Below are 27,688 nucleotides of genomic sequence, written 5' to 3' on the forward strand. Positions count from 1 at the left end.
TAAATGTTTTTCTGGAATTCCCTAGCTTTCTCCATGATCCAGCGTATGTTGGCAATTTGATCTCTGGTTCCTCTGCCTCTTCCAAATCCTGCCCATACTTCTGGAAGTTCTCGATCCACATACTACTGGAGTCTAGTTTGTAGGATTTTAAGCATAACTTTACTTGCATGTGAAATGAGTGCACTGGTGCGATAGTTTGAACATTCTTTGGCATTGCCTTTAGCTTTTCTTAACTTTAGGATGGCGTATCAAGATAACTTGAAGTTGGCTTTTGATCTCTAAGGATAGGAAAGGAGGCACAGATGTGAATGGGCATTCTTCTGACAGGCACCAAGCAACTTCCTGTCTTAAGTAAACATGTGAAGGTATAGAAAAAAAATGGGGAGAAAATTAGAACTCACTTTTTATCCTATTTTGATGGGCAAAAAATATGTTTTTTCTGATTTTTTTAAAATTTGATATTTTTTAATCCTTTCCATGCTTTCCTATTTCAACTGTGATATAATACAATTCCTTACCTGAAGGAAAATGTTAACATGAGGAAGTTGCCTTTCAGAGAACATGCTTCTGTTCTTAATCAGAAACATTTTGAATATTTGTAATCCATTCTCATTTGTAATATCGAGAGTGCCAGCACAGTAGTGTGGTGAGAAGGGGCGTTGTCTTACCTGAACGCCTTTTCTCAGCATGATGATGGAGAATCCATAAATGGGTTGTCTTAATCTTCCTGCTCCAATAAGACTAAGTCTGAAGTGTAAGTATGCCTCTGCTGTGCAAGAGCACCCCAGTTTGAGACTAAGGTGAGACACAGACGTTAGTCCGACGCGTGTGCTTTCCTAACACTGGAACCAGGGCCAAACTGACCCTAAACGGGAGGGAGTGGATTCTCCATCATCATGCTGAGAAAAGGCGTTCAGGTAAGACAATGCCCCTTCTCCAGCATGATTAGATGGAGAATCCACAAATGGGACATACCAAAGCCCTGTGTCCCTGGGGGGGGGAAATAGTTTGGGCCTGGGTCCCGCTGGATGATAATATGTGTTGCAACATCCTGCGACCAAAGGAGGCATCTGAGGAGGCATATTTCTCAATCTTGTAGTGTCGAACAAAGGACGAAGGCGAGGACCATGTTGCCGCCCTACAGATCTCCCCAATAGGTGCCTGGGTCGCCCAGGCCGCCGAAGTAGTGGTGCCACGGGTGGAATGGGCCATGATGTGTCCAGGAACTGTCAAAGATTGTGCCTTGTATGCGAGGGCAATGCAAGCCCTAATCCATTTCCCTATCGTTGAGGAAGAGACCTTCTGGCCCATGGAGGAAGGTTGAAATGACACAATGCTTCAGATTTATGGAAGGCCGAAGTTTGTTTGATGTAACATCGCAGAGCCCTGTAAACGTCAAGAGTATGCCACCGTTTCTCGAGATCATGGGAAGGGTTAGGGCAGAAATTTGGTAGAACCACCTCCTGGGACCTATGGTACAATGAATTTATCTTGGGAATAAAGGAAGGATCTAATCTGAGGGTCACCCTGTCTGCATGGAAGATGCACAGGTCCTCTCTGACGGAGAGAGCGGCCAGTTCTGAAATTTACCTGGCCGATGTGACCGCCACGAGAAAGGCCACCTTCATGGACAACAGTTTAAGAGAACGTGATAATGGGTTCGAAGGGTGGCGAGATGAGGGCCTGCAAAACCTGGTGTAGGTCCCAAGAAGGATGTCGGTGGACCGCCGGCCTGGCTTTAGCCTTCAAAAAGGAATGCACCGTAGGGTGGTGTGCCAGGGGAGCGGAATTGTCACACATGAGCACCGTAGATAGAGCTGCGACCTGTCTGCGGATGGTGCTCGGGGATAGTCTCTTGTCCAACCCATCCATCAGGAATTCCAAAACGATCAGAACAGAAATGTCCGAAAGCTCCGCCTTACGACCAGAGCACCAGGTACAGAAGCTCCTCCATGTGGCATCATAGATTCTATTTGTTGAGGGGCGCCTGGATTGCTGAATCGTGGCAATCACCCTCGACAAATATGAGTCTTGGGTCAAGGCCCGCCTCTCAAGTGCCAAATGGTTAGTTGGAGCCACTGTGAGTCTGGGTGCTGAAGCACCCCCTGAGTAAGGGTAAGGGGAGACAGAGAGCTCTATCAAGTCAGCGAACCATGGACGTCTCTGCCAATGTGCAATCAGGAGGATCTCTGCCTGTTTCTTTAGGATCTTGCGGATCGTTGCGGGGAGGAATGGCAAGGGAGGAAAGGCATAAAGCAGTTCCCTGGGCCAGGGACTGTGGAGGGCATCTGTCCCTTCTGCTGTCGGAGACGGGAACCTGGAAAAGAATCTTGGGAGTTGGGAGTTGGCTGGGGAAGCAAAGAGGTCTAAGGTTGGGGGACCAAACCTGTCCACGATCTCCCTGAACAATCCTGGGTCCAGGCACCATTCAGCATGGTCCACAGTTGCTCTGCTCAATGAGTCTGCCTGCTGGTTGGCCACTCCGGATATATGTTCCACCCTGATGGAGGCAAGATTGAATTCTGCCCAAGACCCCAACAATTGGGCCTCCTACATGAGAGGCCTGGACCTGGTTCCCCCCCTGTCTGTTTACATGGGCCTTTGCAGCAATGTTGTCTGTAAGCACCAGGACATGCTGTCTCGCTACCCTGCTGCTGAAATGTCGTAAGGCCAGACGTATGGCCCTGAGTTCCAGCTAGTTTATATTGTTTTTCAATTCCTCTTGGGACCACCGACCCTGAGCCCAATGCGACTGGAGGTGCACTCCCCAGCCGAACAGGCTGGCGTCCGTGGTCAGAGTGACTTTGGCTGGCTCCTTGAACTCTGTACCCCTTGACATTGCTGGGGAGGCCCATCATCAAAGGGAGTTCAATGCTGGACACGGAACTCGAACCTTCTGGTTGGAAGCACTGATGCTTAGCCTCTGAAATGGAAGTAGAAGCCACTGCAGCTCCCGGTCGGGAAGGCGTGCCCATGGAACGATTTGTATACAGGACACCATCTTCCCCAGGAGTTGCGACAACAAGACTAATGTGACCACCCTATCCGGATTCGATGGACAAGGGCCCAAATGCTGTCCCGTCAGTCCTGTGACAGATAGACCGTGCAATTGGTCGTGTCTATGACTGCTCCTAGGAGGGCACTGTATGGCTTTTCTGAAAATTGACAGAAAACCCATGCTCCTGAAAGGTCCTGACAGCAAGGGCAAGAGATGATCGAGCCCTCTGGATGGAGAACTATATCAGTATGTCGTCCAGATAGCACTGAATTCTGATCGGAGTCTGTCTCAGGTGGGCAGCCAGCACTGCCAGTATATTTGTAAATACTCTGGGTGCTGAAGAGAGGCCAAATGGGAGGGCCCTGTACTGATAATGCTGGTGGGCATAACAAAACCTGAGAAATTTGCAATGCCCAGGGAGAATAGGGATATGTAAATATGCCTCTGTCAGGTCTATTGATGTCAGGAAGTCCCTTCTTCTGATGCTGGCCAATTGATTGTAGCGACTGCATCTTGAACGTCCTGTACATCAGATAGTAATTTAGACCTTTTAAATCTAAAATTGCCGTCCAGTCCCCCGAGGACTTTGGGACAACAAAAAGAGTTGAGTAAAACCCCCATCTCTTCTGGTCCTCTGGCACTGGCTCTATGGCCCATATCTGTGACAAGTGGGAGATTGCCTCTGACATGAGGGCCGCTCTGTTCTTGTTCGTGGGGGTGGGGCAAGTCCGGAAGCGATCCAGTGGACTGGACCAAAATTCCAACATTAGACCCTGAGCTATGGTGTTCAAGACCCATGAGTCCGTGGTGGTGGCTGCCCATACGTCTGAGTAAAGGGACAGCCGGCCTCCTATGGGTGGGGTGCCTCTGGAGTCACTTCCCTCATTTGAAAGGGCGTCCTCCTGAGCCTCGAAAGGGCCGCTTGGACTGGAATTGTGGCCGGGGTCTGGATGCGGGACAGTCCTGCTGGCACTCCAATCTCTGGTAGAAAGGACGAGAGGTCTGGGGCCAGTCCCAGTTTGAGGCTGGCCGAAAGGACTGCCTGTGATAATAGTTCTGTGATGCCCCACCCACCCCGAACGCTTATCCCACTTCTTAGTGGTGTTAATTAGAGTCTTGCGTTTGTCCTTGCTCTCTACCAAGTAAGGGTTGAGGGCTCCACCAAAAAGATGTCCCCCAGCGTAAGGCTTAGTACCCAGGCGCCACTTAGCCTTTAGGTCCGTCCGCCAGTTCTTGAGCCACAAAAGTCTATGGGCTGAAATGTCTGCCGCTATGGCTCGCAAAGAGTATCTGGGGGCATGGAGGGAGACGTCAGCCATGTACTGGGATGTGGCCACCAACTTACCCAGGTTCTGGTGAACACGAATCTGGTCAGGAGGGATCATGTCCTGGAGTTCACATAGCCACAGTACGGAAGCCCGAGTGAAGAAGGCCATGGATGTGGAGGCCTTGATTGCCCAGGCTGATGCCTGATGCGATCTGCGCAAGGCAGCTTCACATTTTTTGTCCTCTGGTTTAAGTGCTTCGGTCATGTCCCCTGGAATATTTGTGTTGGAAAAAAGAGAGTTAAGTGGCTCATCAATTTGAGGGACCTCCAGTAAGGAAGCGAAAGAGGGAGCAACATAAATAAACTTTTCTCTGAAGTCCACAGATTGGGGATAGACCCCAGGTTACCCCACTGCTTCTGCACTGTGTTGCGGAAGAAGGGGGGACAGGGAACATGCTTTTGTGGTACCACCAGTTCAGCATAAAGCGGATTGAGGTCCTTAGATGTAGATGGAGTTGACTGGGCCTCCTGCTCCGGGGTGATGTTGGCTGTCGTACAGGCCTTGAGCAGCAAGGAACTGAAAAGGGATTGATCAAAAAGACCAGTGGGGGGGGAGTCGGGTCTGGTGTTGAGACATCCTCGTCATCCGACAGGAGCAGGCCTGAAGTATCGAAGTCCACAGAGTCCGATTCCGAGGAAACCTCCTGTATGAAGTCTGGCGTTTCAGAATGAAGAAACGACCATGGAGGTGCTGCAGGAACTTGTGCAGGTTGTTGGGAGACAGATGAGGCCATGAACTGGGCAAAGGCCTGAGTTATCATAGCCTGAAAATGCTCAGGCCCTAGTGACTGTGGTTCAGGGGGGCGAAGCCCTGCTGCAGTGGGCGTAAAAGTAGCCTGTGGCCCAGATAGAGCCGTGCCTTGTGCGGTACCCCTCTGTGCTTCTAGGTTTAGCCCTGACACGATAGGTTCTATTTGTGTCGCCTCCCTAGGAGGAGACCAGGCCCCTGGGGCTAAATTACAATGGGCCAACTGGGGCTCAAATATAGACCCTCCAGGTGGAGTAGTGGTCTGTGCTTCAGCTGGAGCCATTGACCTTGCCCTGGAGATTTCTCCATCCAAGGCCTGATGATATCTGTTGGCTTCCCTGCCAGCTGTTCTAGGCTTTTTGGAGAGCTGGGCCTTGGCCTTTGACATGCTCTTCCCCGCTGCTTCAGTAGAGGACTTGTGCTTCTTTCTGGCGGGGGGGATCAGTAATGTCCTGTGAGAACAGAGGGAAGGAATTATCTGTCATCGTGATAGGTAAATTCCCCTTTTCCCCTTTTCTATCAATTTCTATGATGAATCCCCCTTTTCTATTTTGGATAAGGGAACCTTCTGTTAATGCTCCTAATGAGGCTGAGGCAGCCAGCACTCTGAAGGATCAATTCAAGTGGTGAAGCGCCCCCCTCAAGCGCTGTAATTGACCACTGAAGTGAGTCATCTCCCTCTAGGAATACAATTCCGAGGAGTAGGTAGGAAATCAGATGAGGGAGGGGTGTGGGAGTTGACTGGTAAGGCAATGTGTCCTTGTGGGGACGAGCTTGTTCTCCCCAAGATCAATCAGGATGTTAGGCTGCAAGTATCCAGAGGGTAAACAAAATGGCAGCTGTAAACAAAATGGCAGCCACAACTCAAGCGTGCCAAAAATAACTGACAAGAGGCATCTGAGGCTGAATGAAGATCCTAGCTGAGAACCTCTCTCAATTGGCAGCCGCACCTCAGTAATTTAGTCCTTGCTCTCTACGAGAGCTCTTGAGGCTTTTAGCTGCAAAAGCATGACGGTCGTGCGATTTGTGTGCCTAGAACGCCGCCCGACTTGCCAGCAACTCGCCCTGATCGCTTTCATGCTCCCGCCCCGATCAGCACTCCTCCTAATCGTCCTCTCCCTAACCGGGACCCAGCCAGATCAGCAAGTGAAGAAACAGTAAGGGAGGCATCTGGGAAGGTCGTGCCAACTCTCAGTCAGCCTGACGCAGCTGGCTTGAAATTCAAGCTTTTAGGGCTCTGCGCCGGTCAGCAGAGTGAGCGGATGCCTCCGAATTGCTGAATTAAGCGCAGGACGGCTCGCACGAAGGTGGGCAGTTCAAATTCAGGCAGGCAGTAGCTTGCAGGGAAGTCCCAAAGTAGGATCTTCCTGATCAGGAAAAATCCAAATAATTTTATATCTACTATGAGGAACGGATCTAATGTCCAGAATGAAAGGAAGGAAAATCCATAGGGGTGTACAACCTGTCTTAATCCTTCTGCTCCTGGAAGTCTGAAATACACGTCTGTTGAGCAAAAGACTAAGTCTAAAACTGGGGTGCTCTTGCACAGCAGAGGCATACTTACACTTCAGACTTAGTCTTATTGGAGCAGGAAGATTAAGACAACCTATTTGTGGATTCTCCATCCAATCATGTTGGAGAATAAATGGATCAGAGTCATAGAAATGGAAAGGACCACAAGGATCATCCAGTCCAACCTTCTGCAATGTGTGGCAAACCATGATATAAACTATCCATGGGAAATGGCTGTACAGCATCTTAAAAACTCCCAAAATGGAGACCCTACAACCTTCATAAAATCATATATCTTACTAAGTCATAAAGTAGTTTGTGTGCTTGTTTGTGGCTTTGCATTGGTATGAACTCAGTACTGGATTATGCAGTTTTTTTATGGTATAATGTGTGCATTCAGCTGTGACTTATTCAACCAACAGTGAGTTAGTATGATTTGTGAACTCCAAGAATGGATTGAGCAATAGAGAAATTTATGGGAAAGGCAACAACCATATACGATTTAGATTTAACACAAAACATGGATATTAAACATTACTGCTTTGTAGATTCCACTCCCATTGAAGTTGGGATCATAAACCTGTAAACACCAAGTACTCAGAGCAATCTAAATAGTATCCTTTCAAAAGTGGATTCAGCTAACCCTGGAGAAAACATCAAACACCTAGAGCATCTGTAACTAGCTTTCTCTTGACTTCCTAGTCTTTACATCTAGAGATCTAGCTACCTAAGTCAGTGGGTTTTAAAGACTTTTTCTACCATTGCTATTTGATGATTGAATGACAAATTTACATGGAAAAATACTTTTATTTTCATGAGAATTATGGTGCTTGAGTTTAAAAACCAAACTGATGTGTTGTTTCAAGAGTTTGTACTGAAGGGCATATATAGTAAACATAATTAATGTAGCTTCTCATTCAGAAAAACAACATTGACTACTCTTTTTTAAAAAAAGTGGGATGGGGATATCAAAGAAAATATCAGATTGTGACCTGGCACAGGACTTCAACAAGAAGAGCAACAAAGATGATCAGGGGACTGGAGGCTAAAACATTAAAAACGGTTGCTGGAATTGGGTATGCCTAGTTCAATGAAGAGAAGGATAGGGTTGACATGATAGCAGTTTTCCAATATCTCAGGGATTGCCACAAAGAAGAGGGAACCAAGCTATTCTCCAAAGCACTTGAAGGCAGGACAAGAAGCAACGGATGGAAACTAACCAAAGAGAGAAGCAACCTAGAACTAAGGAGAAATTTCCTGACAGAACAATTAATCAGTGGAACGACCTGTCTCCAGAAGCTGTGAATGCTCCAACACTTAAGGTTTTTTTAAAAGACTGATCAGTCATTTGTCATCATCATCATCAAAATATTTTAATCCTGTTTTGTTTCATTCATGTCAGGCTCCCAGATAGGATGACTAGAAAAATGTGATGTTCAACTTGGTCCCAGATTGCTAACTTTACAAGTGCTTCCTCTTTTGGATATCTGCATGTTGTAGGATAGGATTGGTACACTGCTAGTATTCCAGCTTGCTTCACTGCACCCTCTCTTGGTCTAGCAGGCCACTCTGAAAGTGGAAATCTATGTATCTTAAAGTAGCCAAAGTTGAGAAATATTGCTCTATATCTATAAACAATGTCCTGACTGATGGCAATCAAGTTGCTATTTCACAACTACATATCCCCATTAGAAACAGCAATGCTTTGCTTTCTTCATTGGAAGTGTCAAAGATGTGAGCCAGGCCATGAGTTAGTCTGTAGACTTCGACATTGACGGTAGTTGCTAGTTGCCATTTGTTCCTGCTTCTGGAGCTGTCGTGGGTTTGCAATATGTGGCCCTTACAAAGTTTTTTTGCTCTTCATTCCTATTAAAATATAAGTCTTTCATATAATTGAAGCTCATTTCTCCATTCTCTTATATCTGATATAGTCACAGTGACTACTTCTTGCCCTCTAAGCAGTCTCACGATTGCAGTTTTACAGGAGGAAAAAACTGCATGGCAAAGTATTGACACATACACACACACACAATTTATTAAACAAATCCACAGATAATGATGTATTTAAAAATCGTGCAATTACCTAACCGAGTTCCTAAAGCAGCATTTGACAACCAGTAATATCGGAATCCAGAAAGGGCTCAAAAGAAAGACAAGCCCAAAGCAAAGCCATTGGTCTCCAATTGTGTTAAGGCAAAGCAGCTTGAGCCTCTGCTGCAGTTAGGGGGGTCTGGAGCAATCCTCAACAGGATTGGGCTTAGAAGACCCTTTCTGCAAAGACTTTGAGATAGTAAGCTTTGTCTCACTATTAGGATGTAAAGGTAGTCCTCAACATACGACATTTGGGATCAGAATTTCCAATGCTAAGCAAGGAGATTGTTAAATGAGTTATGCCTGATTTTATGACATTTTTTGGCACAATTACTGCAGCTGTTCAGTGAATCATATGGTTGTTGAGCTGAACTGGCTTCTCCCATTGACTTTGCTTGTCAAAAGCAGTCTGGGAAAGTCACAAATGGCAATCACATAACCCAAGGAGGCTGCAATGTCATAAATACATACTGGCTGCCCAATGTTCCACTTTTGATGATGTGACTGTGAGGATGCTGCAATTATCGTAAGGGCAAAGAGCAGTCATAAATCACGTTTTTCAGTGCCATTGCAACTTTGAATGGTCACTAAGCAAATGGCTGTAAATTGAGGACTACTTACAATGTTATTGTTAGGGCTTATGCAAAATAGTGCTTCAATTTCTGTTAGTTGTCATTCGTTATCTGGATGTAGGGACAAGCGTATGTTAAGGAAAGACTTTTCCCAACATGACAAACAGGATTTCAGCTCCCAACTAACTTTTCTTTTGAGACAGTTTGGAGTAATAGTTAAGGTGGCATATAGTTGTATAGTTCTTGTCCTGTCTTAGGCATGAAAGTTGTTGGCTGGGTGTCTTTGGGGCAGTCTCTCAGTCCAATCCATCTCATAGGGTTATTGTAGAAGGAGAATGATATGTTTGTTGCCATGAATTACTTATAAAAGCAATAAAGTGGAAATAACAAAAAATAACAATTTATTTTACAATTATAGCAGTTGGTCAACAGTGATATTAATAAAAGAATGCTTGTAAACAGACATGTCAGAAAAAGTGACTTTTTTAAATGACTGGTTTGTTTCTTTGGCAGTGTGATAAGACATGAAAAGTTGAGAATCACGGTTCTAGGTTAATAAATGTGGTGGGAGGAGAGCAAATGTGTTTACTTGGGACATTATCCAATTGACGCCTGCATCTATCACAACCAATTCAACACAATTCTGTGCAGCAGTATTCTTCCAAAAACAGAGTTTCATCTTCTCCTCAGATTTGAAGTCTGGGGGAAAAAAAACCCTACAAAAGGAATTAAATCACAGAATGCATCGGCTTTTGGCCTTAAATTTTGGGAGTGGAAACCATACATCAGAATCCTTTTTACTTTTTCAAAATTACAAAAATGCTCAGGGTGAGGGTTCACTCCTACCAAACAAAAGGACTTCAAAAAGTCACCCACCTCACAGGGTTGTTGTAGGGAGAAGAGAAGGAGGAAGGAGTATTGTGCATGGTTGCTGCCTTGAGTTACTTATAAAATAATAAAGGTGGGATAACATTCTAAAAAAATATATCTTGTGTCAGACTAATCCAGGAAGGTGCTTTATAAAATCAAACAGAGTTTTGATGAATACTTGTGGTCCTGATAGGTACCCAGATTTTTCTTTGACCTTTGTTTCTTGGGTTCAGGTTGGCTGACGAGAGGGACAATTTCCATGGACTGTTTTTTCTGCACTCGGTGAAGAACAATTCTGTAAGTCCCAGTTAGTGAGGTGCGGTAATCTCTCCCGTGGTTCTTCTGAATGTGCTCTTTTGTGATTCCCAAATGGTTCAAAATGATTTTTACCTCAGTCTCTTCCTTCTGGAGGGTATTGTCCTCGGACAAAAAATTGGGATCCAGCTTAAAGGGTTCCAAGGGTTTGGGATATTGCACACCATTCATCCATTCACTGTTCATAATGTTATCAATGGAGCAGCGTTCTGATGGAACTGGTTGTAGGATTGCCCAAATCAATCTCTGGCAAGATTCAGACAGGAACGGTGGCACGCTGTATATCCCACCAAGGATGTATTTTTTTAGCTTGGCCACTGTGTCTGCCTGGAACGGCATGAGCCCCGTGGTCATGAAATACAGAAGGATTCCTAGGGCCCAGATATCCACATAAATTCCAATGTAATTTTCATCTCTGAAAAGTTCCGGAGCAGCATAAGGAGGAGAACCACAGAAGGTGGTCAAGAACTCCTCTTTTTGACTTACTGTGCTGAATCCAAAATCTCCCACCTTCACACACGTGTTACTGGCGTAAAAGATGTTTTCAGCTTTCAGGTCCCGGTGAATTATGTTGTTCTCATGCTGCAGAGTAGAATTTAAAAGTATAGATATAAGGAAAAAGCCAAGGCAGTCTAACATAGGAAACTCCTTAATTTTTTAGTTTTTCAAACTCTTTATCTGTGCTAAAAAATGCAGATTTAGATATTTTAACAAAAGCATTAAGGTAGAGTGAAAAATAATAAAGTACCTTAAGAATTCTGTGCAAAATTATCAGCAGGGCTGTTTATAATCTTTCTTAAGGATAGTGCAATCTCTTCCTTGCATTTTCTCCTGGGCTGAGATTTTCAAGATCAAATAACTATTTGTCTGGAATGATCTGAGAATTTCAGCTCTGAGTGGGATTTGGAACAGAAGATCTCCAAAGTCCTTTCCAATTGTACAAGTCTATGATTCTATAAGCAATATAGAAAAACTGAAGACAAGCTGGGAAACACTGAAGAATGCAATCAGTTCTGGCCATATAGTCTGGGTGCAGGCAGATTGAGATGGTTTAGGAATACATGAAGAGGCTGAGGAAATAGCAACTGAAGAAACCCATAGCAGGTTGAACTGGCAGCCAGAGCAACAGAAGTTATGAAGAATTGGGGAGTACTGAGCACGCTGAGTACTGCATTGGGTGCAAGCAAGTTGGTGTTTAAAGGGATGTGGGATTGAAGAAAGGGCAGGAGGAATCACCTCGGAAACATGTAGAGAAGCAACATTTGAGAGGTAGGCAGAGATAGGCTTTGAGGAATGTAACTGGGTATCTTAGGCCACACTTAGCAGGCTTCTGTCTCCTTGCCTTAATTATACGGCTTAGCATTGAATACACTGCTGTGTCAGATATCACTCATGCCCCTTGTCTTCTTACTTGAATTTGGAAGCCACACCCTGTTTTGAAACTCCTTTAATTAGGAGAAACTTGCAAGAGAAGCCAGTGGTATGAGCAGGAAGTAAAGAAAATTTGTCACATCTTAGGGCAGTAGGTAGTCTATATGGGTTTGTAACTTGCTCTGAGAACTCTCAAATTGAAGAATAGGTTGTAAAGACTTGAAATTAATAAATACAGAGAAGATCATAGTATTCCAAAAAAGACTTATAAATTGCTACTACTATATAAAACAAAAGATTCCACCTAGCTATAATAATTAAACAGAAGAAGTTACAGGGCTTTATCTTATGATATATACAGCAATGAGCTGCCAAGAAAATAAATGCAATTCTGAAACATAAAGGCCAAATAGATATAAAATAAATTGTGGTATCCTGTATATTTCCTTCTCACGCACAACTTTGACATGCGGAGATTTACTAAGGACTCTCTTCTCCTTGAAGAGTAGATTGAAAGGCAGAGAACTACAATACCTTCAATTGCAATTACAATTTTTCTAACAGTTAATATAGTTTTGAGCATGAAAAAATTGTTGATCAACACATCACAGCAATAGGGAAAGCTTGTCTTGCATTCTCTGCTTTCAATGAAAAACACAGCCCAAGAACTGTGAAGGCATTGAAAACACCAAAATGTCCCTGGAAGTCCTCCAGAATTACTGAGCTACCACATTCATCAATCCCAGACAACAGGGGTAACCGGAAAGGACTCACCATATGTTTAATGGCAGACACAATCTGAGCAAAAATGTGCTTGCTCTTTTCTTCCGATAACTTCCCATCTATTATGATTTTAGCAAAAAGCTCTCCTCCATTAGCATACTCCATGACCAGGTATAGTTTGGAGAAGGTCTCCATGACTTCATACAGCCTGATAATGTTTGGATGATGCAGCTTCTCCATACTAGAAATTTCAGAAGAGAGGAGTCTCTGGGTTGTGTGGTCTAATTTACTTTTATCCAGGATCTTGATAGCTACTTTTTCTGGAAAACACCATTTTGATGTTCACATTGTTAGGAAACATGACTAATCTCTCACTTAGAAAGAAAAGAAAAATAGTAGAAAACATTGTTCAAGAATAACAAATTGAGAAGAATTCTGTCTGCTGAGATCATAAATTATTTGTTTAAAGCTCCTTACCACAATCCAACTTAAATCAACTTTACATGAACCTGAATGCATATTATTTAAAACAATTATCAGCTTCTAAAGGAGCGCTTGAGACACCATGTGAGGTAGATCTTGCCACTTAGAAAGGAAAAAAATAGAACAATTGAACTGAAATAACCTGAGTAGATCTTAGTGAACTTATGCACAATCCTCAGACTGCTGATGTTTACACCTAAGATTAACATTTGGCTGTTATCTTCCTTGATCATGTGGGTATGCTTAGCTATCTCGGGCTTATGATTATCATATCTAAAGTAGTAGTGGAGATTACAAAGACTTTTCAACCTAATTTAGTTCTCTAGCATGGACATCCAACCCGCTTGTATAAAAGGACAATCCATCACACCGAGTATTATCACTCAATTACTTCTGGATTAGACACAGGACAAAAGAAAAAAACACAATTTGAGCTGCCCTTACAAGTTATTCTCATTTCAGTTTAGTTCAGCTGGAGTTATTGATTCTCCTAAAATGCTCAACAACCAACAACAGCTGAGATCTGAATAGAGACAAGGTTATTTAGGTGAAAATTGCAGTGTAAGCTGCCAGTTAATAAAGACTTTGCAAAATTGTAAATTAAAGAACACTCACAATTTCTTTGCCTTACATGAAACCCAGTGATCCAGCATAAGAGCTGCATGAAGTTCATCCCAGGTTATTGTACACAAAATAACATTCATACTCTAAATACTGCAATAACTACCCATATTTGTGGCCCTCTTAATTAACTATACTGATCAGACAAATAACATGCACTGGAAAACTGGAAAAGAGACTATATTAGCAGAGGTCTATTTCAGCACAAACTATGTTAAAAGGTCAATAAATACGTTAATCTTTCAGCTTTTGCATTAATTGGGATGATTCAGTTTCAATTATTGTTTTCAGGATGTATCTTTTCACATATAACACAGGATTTTTTCACATAACATGGTGTTGTGTTTTCTCTTTGGCCTACATTAACCTCCCATAAACTCAAGTTCCACTCACTGAATTGTTCTTACCTTTTGTCAGAGTGTGTATTCCAAGTTTCACTTGGGAGAAGTTCCCACTTCCAATTTTACCTCTGATGGTGTAAAACCCAACCCTCTTGCCCAGAGTTAATTCTTTTACTATTTTTTCATTCTGGGACATATCTAGAATAAGTTTCTCAAATGGGGTCAGTTGGTGTTGATTGGCTGGCTCATCTTCTGTGTTCACAATTTTGTTAGTATGGTAATCTCCACCATCTTCATGATTCCACCTAGCATTACAGTCACTCCCTGGATCTCCATTGCAGTGAACTGTGGTCATGGTCCAGGGAAAGACACATATCCATGGGATATAATAAATTGATTCCAGGGAAATCTTAAAAAAGAATCTGCAACTGCAGAAGCAGCCATGAGTTCAAGATCAGTTCAGTATTGAGTTTATATGAAATTTCTTTGGTAGCAAGATATTGCAAGTTTCTTCCAATTAAAGTTGATAATTAAAATAGATTCATTTCCTCCATTGTTCATTAGCCATTTTTAAACGCCAAGGAAGATGGTAGTGGTTGTAACATGCAGGTTTAGTGAAAGCTACAAACTCATTATCTCCTAAGCAGGTGCACCCAACTCAATACTTCTGAGGACTCAGGTTTCAAGACCCCAACTATTCACACATATCAAGTACTGATGATTCTGTATACATTCTAATCCCTTAGAATAGCTGATCACATCTAAGAGGAATGATGAGTTGGAGGTTCTTCTTTTCCTGATTCAGCTCTCAGCCTGAGAACTGAATGCTGAAATATTCATTATTATAGCCTTTTGGTCAGCAACATTTTTGCTTCATCCTGGAAATGCTTAGGCACTTTTGCAAAGCTCTGCTGTCAAAATGGCACTTGTGTTCATTTCATTGTAACTGCAGGGAAAACGGGTGACACCAGAAGATGCTAGGAAGACTTGTGTACAAGAGACTGAGGGAAAAAGAAAAGAAGATGTATTTTACCAATGATGTCACATGAAAGGCCAGTGAAATATCAAAGGGCTATCATTTCAATCCTCTTCAGTTTAGAAGATGGTTTGCTTTCATATTCCCAGTTCTCAAATATACAGACCTCCCATTTGTGTACAGATTCATCATTGTCTTAAACGAGAGCAATCACTGTTGTTTGCAGATGATACAACAGTGATTGGTCTCGTTCGAGACAATGATGAATCTGCATACAGACAGGAGGTTGAACGACTAGCCTTGTGGTGCGGCTGGAACAATTTTGAACTGAACACACTCAAAACTGTAGAAATGATAGATTTTAGGAGAAACCCTACTATTCTACAACTTCTTACAATACTAGACAACACAGTATCAACAGTAGAGACCTTCAAGTTTCTAGGTTCTATACAGTGTTTCTCAACCTTGACAATTTTAAGGCATGTGGACTTCAACTCCCAGAATTCCACAGCCAGCAATGCTGGCTATGGAATTCTGGGAGTTGAAGTCCACATGCCTTAAAATTGTCAAGGTTGAGAAACACTGTTCTATAATATCTTAAGATTTAAAATGGACACCTAACATCAAAAATGTCATCAAAAAAGCACAACATAGAATGTTCTTCCTGCACTAACTCAGAAAGCTCAGACTGCCCAAGGAGCTGCTGACACAGGTCTACAAAGGAATTATTGAGTCTGCAATTTGCACCTCTATAACTGTCTGATTTGGAACTGCAACCAAACAAGACAGACACAGACTTCAACGGATAGTTAGAACTGCAGAAAAAAACAATGGCTACCAGCCTTCCATTGAGGACCTGTATACTGCACAAACAAGAGGGCTGTGAAAATATCTACAGCCCCCTCACATCCCGGACATAAACTATTTCAACTTCTTCCTTCATTGCACACCAGAACTAGACATAAGAACAGTTTTTTCCCCATGCCGTCATTCTGCTTAACAACACATTCCTACAACACTATCAAATTACTTAGTAAAGCTGCAATGCTATGATATTCCTCATCTTTCCTATTATCTATCCTCTTATGACTATAACTTTGTTGCTTGTATCTTACAATTTATATTGTTTTTAGTATCCTAGTATGATTTATGATGTTTGCTTAGCTAGTATTCTATGATTATCACTAAGTGTTGCATCTTATGATTTATGATGAAGTGTTATATTTTATGATTTATGATGAATGTATTTTTATGTTGTTTATGATCACAATATATCACTATTACTTTTATGTACACTGAGAGCTTACGCACTGGAGACATATTCCTTGTGTGTCTAACCACACTTGGCCAATAAAGAATTCTATTCTATTCTATTCTATTCTATTCTATTCTATTCTATTCTATTCTATTCTATTCTTTAGAAGATGGCTTGCTTTTATATTCCCAGTTCTCCAAATATTCGCAGTTGCCTGTCTTCCTAAAAAGAAAGAGATGTTATTTATTTGTTTGTTTGTTCTGTTATTTGTTTTGTTTTGTTTTTATCCATTTACATAAATGCCCATCTTACACATAAATAAATGCAAGTCTAGCATTTCTTGCCCATTTGTCCTGCAGGCCTCTGTGTATATGTGTGGTATGTACATACCTCCAGATCAGTTTTGACTCCTGGCAATTGCCTGAACTAGTCCCAGCAGTTTTGTTGGTCAGATTTCAGAAGTAGTTTGTAATTTCCTGTTTCCTGGGGATAAAAGAAAGTGACTGGCCTAAGGCGATCCAGCTGGCTTTGTGTCTAGGGCTGGGCTAGAAATCACAGTCTCCTGGTTTCTAGCCAATGCCTTAACTACTAGACCCACTGGGCTCTTTTGCTGGCCTGTAGGACATCTATTCTCACTCTTCTAATTACTGTATGCCTAAGTGTTACCATTTAATGCTTTTTACAAAAGTGCCAACAGAAAAACCAAATCTAGTGGTAACTTGTGCAGAGACGCCAAAACGAAATCTTACTATGAAGCTCACCATCTATTCCATCTGATATAGATGGCATGTAACGATCACTTTATGAACATAAGCTGTATCATTGCAAAGTTCTTAACGTGCTCAGGACTCTTGGATTTCTGGCAAAGGAAAACCAGCTACTTAGCACTGTCTTTATATATATAGTTTGCCGATAAAGAGGACATAAATAGCATAGCAACATAAGGACAGGGCTGCTTAGAACAGTAGTTGCAGATAGTCACAGCAGCTATTTTTGCAGTAGTGTTGTACTTCACCTCAATACACATGCCAAATTCAATGTTAATAAATGTGTACCACGAGCATCAGAGAACACATGCTATTATATAATCAGGACACATGCTTAATCTTCTAACCTTGTGGATTATTATTGCAGCATTACAAAGCACCATAACATTTTTTTGATCTCTTAGATGAAATGCCATACTTGCTATTTTGCTTAATGTAGTCTTTACTTGTATCATGTTTACTCTGATGAATTTGAGTTGACAACAATTGGAAAACAAATGGAGTTGGACTCCATCCAGGATGAAGATGACAGGTCTAACTCCCAATCATAAGGTCCTACCCTGACAGCATTTAGCCTGCCTGATCAAATAGGGGTGCTGAATCTCTTCACTGAGGTGGATTCAGTTACTAATCCCTATTTTAAATGAATGAATTGCAATACATAAAGTCTTGCCTCCTATAGAGAATTACCAGAGTTTGAACTGTAGTGAATTATTTCATGTCAACTTAGTTGCATTGGATGGATCCAATTTTCATTATTAAGGAGGATAAACAAGAATCATTGTTTATAAGTCTATTGCTGTTTTCTTAAGAAGTCCTAAAAGTTTTAGCTTAGTTTAATTTAATTATGCTAAATTTAACTCTATTTCACTTTAATTTGCTGTAGATACTTCACTAGAAAGAGGTATGATATTTTGGAACAGATGATTTTCCCCAGTTCAATAAGAAGATAGTAACTTTCTAGTTTAAAAACACAAGCCATACTGACTCATAATTCTCTTCTTGCATCCAAGGAGACCATTAAGACCATACTGGTTCTTCTCTATCTTAAAATGCATCTTATTTTGTTAAAGCACCTCAAATTGCTGGAAAGGTTTTCTACCCATCACTACCCACATCTCATTCAGTTTCCAACTGTACTGTGAAAACGTAGCTGAAGAAAAATAGCAATTTCAAGCAAATTCCTTGATGTAACTTGCAATTACCAATCTTCCACTGTAATGATATTTCTTTGACTAGTTTTTAATCTGTGGGTGAAGTTGGCAAGGTTTTAAGCAACCTGCTGCAGTTATATTAGTTTTCATTGCTTTTAACTCAAGGAGATGTAATTTACAACAGGCTATATTTAACTTTGACTGTTAACTGAATCATTTCTGTGCCTCTTTTGAAGAAGCATGAATTTCAAAGCAGTCCCTCAGGAGAAAAATGAAGTGGCAATGTCTTCCTCATAAGATATGTTATAGGCATGATTGCCTTCAACTTCCATATTTCTTTGCCAGCAGAGAGGGCAGTGGATTATGGAACACTGCAGAGGAGTCTTGCAAACACTGTAATAATAATTTTGGGGTATGTGCGGTGGTAGGATTCAGCCAGTTCACACCACTTTGGCAGAACTGGTAGCTAATTTTTTATTGCCCAGGCCCAGAATGGACTTCTGGAAGCGGCATCTACACAGAGAACTGGTTGTTCACATATTTGAATCCCACCACTGGGTATGTGCATACCATCAAGTCAATTTCGTCTCCTGGAGACCGCCTGGACTAGTGCCTGCAGTTTTCTTGGCCAGATTTCAGAAGTAGTTGCCACTGCTTCCTTCCAGGGGATGACAGAGAATGACTGGTCTCAAGTTCACTTAGTTGGCTTCGTGCACCTAGGATAGGGCTAGAATTCACAGTCTCCTGGTTTCTAGCCAGATGCTTTAACTATGTAATAGTAATAATATAAACTAACAAGCTATTTAAATCCTTTAGTGTTTTCAATGTTCCTTCTTTCCTGCTCCTTTCTAATGCATATATTTCACCTAGGGAGGCTTGCAAGTTTTAAAGTCAATATAATGTTTAAATATCCAATCCTGCGAAACAGGGTAACATCTTAACTCCAGTTGTAGAGCTCAATCAATATCTGATTTTAAGTTAGTTTCAAAACAGCTATTGCTTTGTTTTCAAGGCATACAAAAACATGAAAGAAATACAGGCTCTATTTATTTAAATAGAGCTATTAAGTATTGTGCTTCTTTCTTAAAAGCTGCAGCAGCTTGACATAAAAAGGCACACAGCTGTAACCTCGTCCTCATTTGATCCTCTGTGTTTGTATTTTTTCCTTTGGTCACAACCATTCTCCCATCTCTTTGAAATACAAAGTACACAGCCTCCCCCCCCCCAAAATGGGGTTCTAATGAATAGAAAATAACTTAAATTAACCCTTTCCTTGGCCCACATTTTCACTTGTTCTTTGAAGTACTGTACCTTTGCCACTACTCTACCAAAAGTGAAATGGAAGAGACGGGCTCTCTTATAATAGCCATTTTCATTCTTTTCAATATTCCCTTTATCATAATAAACTACTTTTCTACCCATATTTGCATATCTTAACATTTCCCCTTCTTTAATAAACATTCTACCAACCTGCAGAATTTACCCACCAACTCCATTTTTGTCATTTACATCTAACTTGCAACAGTTTACTATGTTTCTTTTTCAAACACAATTACCTTGCTCTTTAACGTCTCAAAGATGCTTTTTCAAGAAGCACCTGGACTTTCTTGTTTTTCTTTGAAGTCGTTTCACTTCTCATCCAAGAAGCTTCTTCAGCTCTGACTTCAGCTCTTGAAAAAGTATCTTTGAAATAACCATGACCTGGATGACTGAGAATCTCCACAGACACTTGCTCTTTAGTATATTAATTTCCAGACCCATACAGCTGGCTTCATCATACAATCTTCGGAACATTTACTGCAAGTAAATGGGTTTTCAGCCAACAGGACAATAATATCTGCATATCAAAGTATCTGAACATTCATATCCTCAAGTATCACACCTCTAATATCATCAGAACCATCCTTCTACATTTACCCAGTAATACATTAACAACCAAGCAACATCCAATATCTCACCCAACACTGAACCATTACCTAAGCATTCATTCCACTTATTCTCACCCCAGCTAACTTCAATCAAGTACCAGGCTTATCACACTCATCAACCAACCTCCGATTTCTATTTATAATATTTTAGCCCAAAGGAAAGAAGAATCAAAAGATGTAGCCAAAGAAAAATGAAGTATGTTTTTAAAAAGTAAGGTATGGTTCAAATAAAATTAGCAAAAGGGACATCGTTGTTACTACTACTGCAGCTGTGTGCCTATTGCAACAGCCAACTTTGAAAGCTAAGAACACCATATAGTCTCTGGTTTAACCCTGGATATTTCTTTGAAAAAGAGTTTGCTTTCTGATATCCATAAACTTAGTTCCCTGAAATGTAAGACTACTGTATTATGAAGAGGAATTCTTGCTCTACTATAATTAGACAAAAGCTCCTGCAGTTTTTAACTGGATAGTCATGCAGGGAAAGAAGAAAATCCCTATTATTTTTGCTAGATATATATTTTCACTGAATACATTGAAATATACCCATGCTCTTCTTAGCCCATGCCAGTTACAATTAGCAACAATCTACCTTTCCCATTAACACCAATCTACCTTGCCCATTAACATCAAGCCAACATTTGAGCAATGCAGACCCCAGGATCCCATAGAAAAACAATCTCCTCTACCTTCAGAATGCCAAGGAAATGTTGCAGATTGAGAAGCCAGACTACAGCAGGAATTCTGAGGTTACTACCTGGTATTTAAAGCACAAGAGAGTCTGCAAGCTAATACTCTAGATCCTAAGATTCAAAAGAGCTAAAGCTATTTTTATATCCATGATCATACACTCCTCGTGGCATTTTTTTCACTCACTAATCCATTCTGGATTTGCTTAACCTTTCATCCGATACCAGTCTGCACAAATCACAGCAGCTCCTTTAAATTTATCTATTTGTTTACATTCATTTTGCAATTTAAAAGCTGATCAATTCCATGAAAGTCTGGTCTGCTTGCTGTATTAACAACTGTAAACAACAGCAAAAGAAACACAGGCTATTTAGTTCTAGAAAAACACTTAATCTAATAAACTGCATGGCAATTTGAGTTTAAGATCCTGCCTTAAATCATTGCAAGTTTTCCCAAAGATGTATCACTGACCAACAGATCTGGAGGGCACAATTTTTTTCAGTGCATACAGTCAATTAACTCCTTTATTGCTTTGGCAGCTATTTGAGGGAAAAAGAAACCTACAAAGAGTTAAGTTGATTTTCCCAGTTATGATAAAGACTTCTAAGATGGCAAGAGAACATTGCAAGGAAACTTACAGGAGCAAAAGAACATCCTGATGATACTGCAGATTTAATGCTTTTCCTGGATTATGTACTGAGCCTGTTAGAATATCACACCAAATCTTAATTCACTATGATAAGAATAAGGTACACCAAGTCAAAAGTTGGGTTCGTAGACATCTTATTCTCCCAACGCATTTAAGTGGGACAATGACAGGTAAAATATGTTAAAAGCCCTGTCAACTAACAGATTCAGCTACGCCAGAATAACACTAATTCCACCTACTTGATGGGTCTTAAGAATGCTTAAACCCAGTAACTTTGCTCGGTCCTTCAAGAAAAAGAGATGGAGATTCTAACTCTTCAAATAAATATTCCATCATGTACACCACAGCAGGTGATTAATCTCAAATGAGGAATCTCTTTCAAGGCAAAATGTAAGGACCCATTTGGTCTGCTGCACCTTTTTTAAAAAGAGTTTTCTGACTCTTTACTGCCATCTAATGGTCACCCAGATTTTTGCAACTGAGATTTGGTAATCCTGTTGGAGAGGAGACAGGAAACATAAATTTTCCATAGAGTACTACCTAACTCTAACCCTTCTTGACGATAAACAACCATTTCCAGCATCTTCTGTTAAGAACTGAATGTGATCTCAGAATGCATCCAGTGCCCCAGTGTTTTAGAACTGGGTTCCTTTTAGTTAATCGCATGACACTGATCCCAGATATTATTTTCTACTTCTTTCTACTGATGAGCTAATTCCGAAATTAGATCAACCTTCATGAATTAATCAACATCTCAGTAGAGTCATAGTTGTCAGGACAACAAACAGAAAAATACTCCGTATTAATCCTCTTGGAACAAATCTATTTTAATGTAGTACAAGCCAACCATAGTCTATCAGAGAAACCTCATGAATACATTTTATATATTATAAAGGGTTTTTTTTTTAATCTCAGGCAGCTGAACAACAAAGGAAAGTCATGTTCTTTAGGAGATGGGCTGTCCATTATAACTCTTGTCTGCTAAGCAATGTTTCTCAACCTCAGCACCTTTAAGACATGTGGACTTCAGACTTCCAGAATCAGCCAGCTAGCAAGGAAAATTCTGGAATTTTTAAGTCCACACAACTTAAAGTTACTGAAGTTGAGAAACCCTCAATCTCAGTAAGCCAACATGACAACAAACTACTAGAGAGATTTACATAGTGTGGATGGATTCAGGTTGTTTACACCTTATGTGAACTATTGTGTCCAACAAAGACAAGCTGAATGATTGTGAATACATTTGGGGCAAGTATGAAACAGCCCTTTCATGAAGAAATATGTTTAAAACCTTTCCATTCATGCAGAATTCATGAAATAAGGAGAGAACTTTCCCTTATAAAACAATCATAAATTCAAAATGAGACTAATATACCCAAATACAGGAGATGTTTTAACCTGTAGTTAACCTGTGGGGTAGTGATTGGATCTGATTATGACAGCAATCAAGATATCACTGAGATTTAAAAGGGCAATTTTAGATAGTTTTGGAGAGAATGTGATTGCCAAGGATTAACATTGACTTGATGGTTCTTAGTTGATCTGTCAGTCAGTCAATAACCTAGGAGTCTTCTCCAACTTGATGTCCTCTGAACAGATAGCTCAAACCTGGCTGGACATTATTGGAACTGAAGGCTGATCTAGCCGATTCTAGTTGCTAAACAGAACTCCTGCTTTCATGGCCCTACAGAATGGATACATCCTTAAATGATGCAAGCAAAACCACAAAATGCACACACTAAATAAGCAACAAAACTGTTCTTCTCAGTCACAGAGGAGGAAGAAGAAGGAAACAGAGAGAACAACTTTCCTGAAAAGTTTGATACAGTAATGCCTCCACCAATGACACTCTAGCTAGATTAGTAGTATGAAATTATGCTATGCCAATGGCATATAACAATGCAGTAAGACCATGCCATTCAATTCCAACTAAGGATACCAGTTTATCAATACCACATTCTCCTGTGCCTAGATTTCTCTGCTTTACAGTTACTAATATTGATAGTACAAACTACCTTTCCAGTAGTTGATACATAGTACATCGCTGCAGATATTTCCTTTCCCCAATTCTTTCTCCTCTCAAGGAAATATTTCTTTCCATGCAATAGTCTTTTGCAATAATTATGGACCTATTTTAAAGCATTATCTGTGTAGTTCATAGAACTTTGTTTCGATACATGGATTCCTATTGGATGCTTATAGAGATTAATATATTGAATATTTAAAAGAATTTTACATTCACAAAGAAACTTTACAACACTGAGCTAATCTAAAACTAATATTACAAATGAAAAATAACATTACTAATTATATCTAATCTGGGTTCAAAATAATTGTTAATAATAAAAAATCTTTACAATATAGAATTTTAGACCTAGTTAAGATAAACACACCCTTTAACACTTGATCAAGCATATTAAAATAAAAATAATGTATCCAAAAAATACATTTATTCACAGATAGCTTCCTATAGTTCCTTTAAGTGTACCAGCGAATGCATACTGTGAGGAACCGACACAGACATGCATGTTTACATATTAGGAAGATGCAGTTCTGTATTATCCTTAGTTGCCCATCCAAAACGAATAGAACAATTGCTGCCTGAGCCTTAATTACCAAAGATTAGTTTCCAGTTATTTTTTAATACCAAATAAGAGGCATAATAAATTATAACACTTTTGGCTTAAGATATAAGACCGAAGGCAAACAGCCGTGGGAAATGTCATCCCATCCTTCAGGGCAGGTTTTCACAACCCTTGTATAGTATGTTAGAACCCAGAATAGTCATTCTTATTCATATGGATGAATAATAATAAAGAATAAATGAATAGAAAGAATACATAATAGTTGTTATTCATATGGTTGAAGAGAAGGCGGGGAGGGGACCACGAGCCCCCTACCCCAACCCTTCAGTCCTTCCAGGCACCCAAGTGGCTCGCAGGCACCCGGTGAACTCCAACTTATTGCCTCGCCTTCAAAGAGCTGCCCTGTCCCTGCTTGCCCTGCTGACCCGAAGTTGTCCGGAGGAAAAGACGGAAAGCAGCCCCCGCCTCCCCCACTGCCAGCAGTTCAGAGAAGCCACCTTGGACCTGAGCGGCCAGCCGATGGGTGAGGAGGCGCTGCATTGGGTCGTGCCCAGGAAAAGGAGAGCACGCAAGTCTGGGAGGGCCGGGACCAAGGGAGGGAAGCCAGCTGTGCTGGGATGCGCCCAGCCACGTGAGGCCTCGGAGAGTTGGTGGGCGACTGGTTGACAAGAGGAATGGTTGCAATTTTGCTGGCTTTATTACGTGGCAGGCTATTAACAGGGAGGCCCCTCTGTTTCATTAAAATTTTTTAAAGTTTTTTTAAGAAAATGGAGTGGGCTGTTGTTCATAGCCTCCCATGCAATAAAGCAGGCAGAACTGCAGCCCTTCGGCCACCCGCAGAGATGAAGCGCAAGTAGTCCTTGTCTTATGACCACAATTGGGACCAGAGTTTCTGTTGCTAAGCAAAGTGATTGTTAAGTAAGTTTTGCCACATTAAAGTGAATTTCTGTTAAGTGAATTGCATGGTCGTTAAGCAAATTCTCCCATTGATTTTTGTTTGTCAGAAGCTGGCTGGGAAACTTGCAAATAGCGATCACATGACCCGAAGATGCCATACTTGTCAAAAGTGCCACCTGCCTGGGAAGAATTGCAGTGATAAAAATGAATATTCTACCCAAGTTTCTTTTTTTGTTTCAAATGTTACCAATTTTGAAAAATGAGATTAATTTAAATGAGTGGCAGAAGGGTCTCAATAAATTTATTTGGGCAGGGAAAAAACCAAGGGTTAAGTTCAAAATTATGCAAGACTTCCGTGAGAGGGGCGGACTCAAGGTACCAAATTTGAAATTATATTATGATGCGGTGGTTTTAACATTAATTAGTGACTGGGTAAATTTGACAAATTCTGAGATACTTTATCTAGAGGGATGGGATTTACTTTATGGGTGGCATGCCTATTTAATATTTAATAAAAAAATAGATTGGGCTTTTAAATCTCATATTTTAAGAATTTCTTTACTTAGGATTTGGAGAAAATATTATAAAAGTGATTTTAAAGTACCATTATGGGCTATACCTTGGCATGCGATAGAAGGAATAAAAAGAGGGGTTAAAATGGATATGGTGTCTTATAGACAGTTACTTAAATGGGATGGACAAAACTGGCAATTAAAATCACGGGAAGAATTAGCACAAGAAAATTTTACTTATTCTTGGTTCCAATATAGGCAACTACTAGATAGATGGAAGATGGATTGTAAGGTGGGTTTTCTTAGAGAAGATGAAAATCTTATTAAGCAACTGAAGGATCAAAGACAAACCCACATTAAGAGAATTTATGGGGTTTTAGTTGAATTGGACTCAGAAACGGAACTAATTAAAGATTGTATGATTAGATGGGCGCAGAACTTTGGTGAGCCAGTTTCATTGGACACCTGGGAAACTATTTGGGTGAGAAATGTCAAATTTACTCAAGCACAGAATCTAAGGGAGAATTTTTATAAAATGTTTTATAGATGGCACCTTGATCCACAAAAAATGTCTTACATGTACCCTGACGTGCAACCTAAATGTTGGAGATGTGGTTATAAGGAGGCTTCCTATTATCATATTTGGTGGTCATGTAGAGAGATAAAAGCATTTTGGATCAAAATATGGTGGAATATCCAGAGAATTTTTAGAAGGAGGGTAAAATTTACTCCGCAATTATTTTTGTTAGGTATTGTTACAGATTGTGATACAAAGGAGGTTGTATTGATGTTAAACTTGATCACAGCCGCGAGGCTGTTAATTGGACAATATTGGAAGAAGGAATCTTTGCCTACACTGCAGGAATGGTTTTTTAAAGTAGCTTATCTGGCAGAAATGGCAAAGATTTCGGCTTTCTTAAAGCAACAAACGCAAGAGAAGTTTTTTGCTATCTGGGACAAATGGATAAAATTTATACAATTTAGATTGGGTATACAAAAATATTATATAGCTTTTTCATAAGTTTTATTTTTATATATATTATAGATATCTTTTTTATATATATAAATATAAAGTTTTTAATTTAATTTTTATTTTTATTTTTTTTTTTTTTTTATTATTATTTCTTAAGCCTATATTCTGCTCTGGGAAGCTCAGGGGGGGGGAAGGGAGGGTTTTTGGGAGGGGTGTGGGGTGGGGGGTTTTTTTTATATGTATTGTTTAATTTTTTTTTCTTTTGTATATGTTGTTTTTTGTTCTGTATTGTTCTTGTTTTTTTTTGTAAAATTTATAAAACTTTTAATAAAAAAAAAAAAAAAAAAAAAAAAAAAAAAGTGCCACCTGCCCAAATTTTGATCACATGAGGGAGGGATGCTGCAACGGTTGTAAATGCAAGGTCAAATTGTAAGGTTTTTTTCCCCCAATGCCTTTGTAACTGGTCGCAAAACAAAGGGTTGTTATGTCAACATAATAACAATGGTTGTTATGGCTAACTTCCTGTAAGGTGACTTCCCTCTGTTGCTCCTAAACATTTACTCAGGGGCCTCAAGTTTCTAGTCCAGTACCTAACATGAATGTGCCACAAAATAGCTGCAGCCTCTCAAATTTCTCTGTTTTAAAGACATGAAGAATAGCAACTGTTACATTTCTGGAACTCTACAATTCCATGTTTCCCAAACCTTTTCCTTTGATACCCAAAACTTATCAGAAAGTCTTTTTTACCCAATGTAGGTAAAACACAACTGCACAGAAAACCATAGCAGTAACCCAAAGAAAAACCACTTTTACCCACTTTTGCTAATTTATCCAGGTTTGGGAATAACTGCTATAGCTGTTGTGTGCTGGGTAAAAAAAAAAAAGCTTCTTTAACTAACCTGTCGTTGCTTACCAGAGCCACCATTTCAAGTATGGCTTCTGGGAGTGACTTTTGGTAAAAAAAAAAAAACATGTCTTAAGCATAACATTTGCTATTGTGGTTTTGAACTGAACCTGCCTCTGGACCTAGGAATTTGACTCACAACCAGAAATAAAGGTCAGAGTCAAAAATATGGCATTTAAAAGACTGTATTCAATGTTCAAGCCTCACTACGAATAGCTAGATAATCCCTTTTACATTATACTTAAAATAAATATCACAGTATTACATCAGCCTTCCCATACTGCCATCTTCTAACAAAGTTGGAAGATGGCTGATGGAAGTTGGTGCCAAGCCATTCTAAAGAGCAATTGCTTTATGAAGGCTCTTTCACATGAACAGAGACTTTAAAGTTATTCACACAAGGAGGTTAGGGACTATTTTAAGTGG

General features: G+C 40.4%; 1 protein-coding gene across 4 annotated transcripts; it reads right to left on the reverse strand.

Annotated features, from left to right (window-relative positions):
• Positions 1-2,547: 2,547 nt before the first annotated feature.
• NIM1K (NIM1 serine/threonine protein kinase) lies at positions 2,548-20,940 on the reverse strand. Of its 4 annotated transcripts, none has more exons than XM_039366340.1 (4): positions 20,742-20,940; positions 14,039-14,973; positions 12,579-12,847; positions 9,633-11,015 (listed from the first exon to the last, which is right to left on the reverse strand). In XM_039366340.1, the coding sequence occupies exons 2-4, from the start codon at positions 14,325-14,327 to the stop codon at positions 10,266-10,268; spliced, it is 1,308 nt and encodes a 435-aa protein (XP_039222274.1). In that variant the 5' UTR covers positions 14,328-14,973; positions 20,742-20,940; the 3' UTR covers positions 9,633-10,265. The 4 variants fall into 4 exon arrangements, with proteins under 4 accessions (XP_039222273.1, XP_039222274.1, XP_039222275.1 ...); XM_039366341.1 differs by lacking the exon at positions 20,742-20,940 and adding an exon at positions 16,594-17,588; XM_039366342.1 differs by lacking the exon at positions 20,742-20,940 and having other exon boundaries at positions 14,039-15,311.
• Between the last annotated feature and the right edge of the window lie 6,748 nt (positions 20,941-27,688).

This window comes from Crotalus tigris, unplaced genomic scaffold (assembly GCF_016545835.1).
Source record: "Crotalus tigris isolate CLP2741 ecotype Arizona unplaced genomic scaffold, ASM1654583v1 scf7180000020265.513298, whole genome shotgun sequence".
NCBI lineage: Eukaryota > Metazoa > Chordata > Lepidosauria > Squamata > Viperidae > Crotalus > Crotalus tigris.

Excerpts from the sequence above, each read along its gene's own strand:
- NIM1K (XM_039366339.1), bottom strand. The coding sequence starts at position 4,530 with ATGACCGAAGCACTTAAACCAGAGGACAAAAAATGTGAAGCTGCCTTG.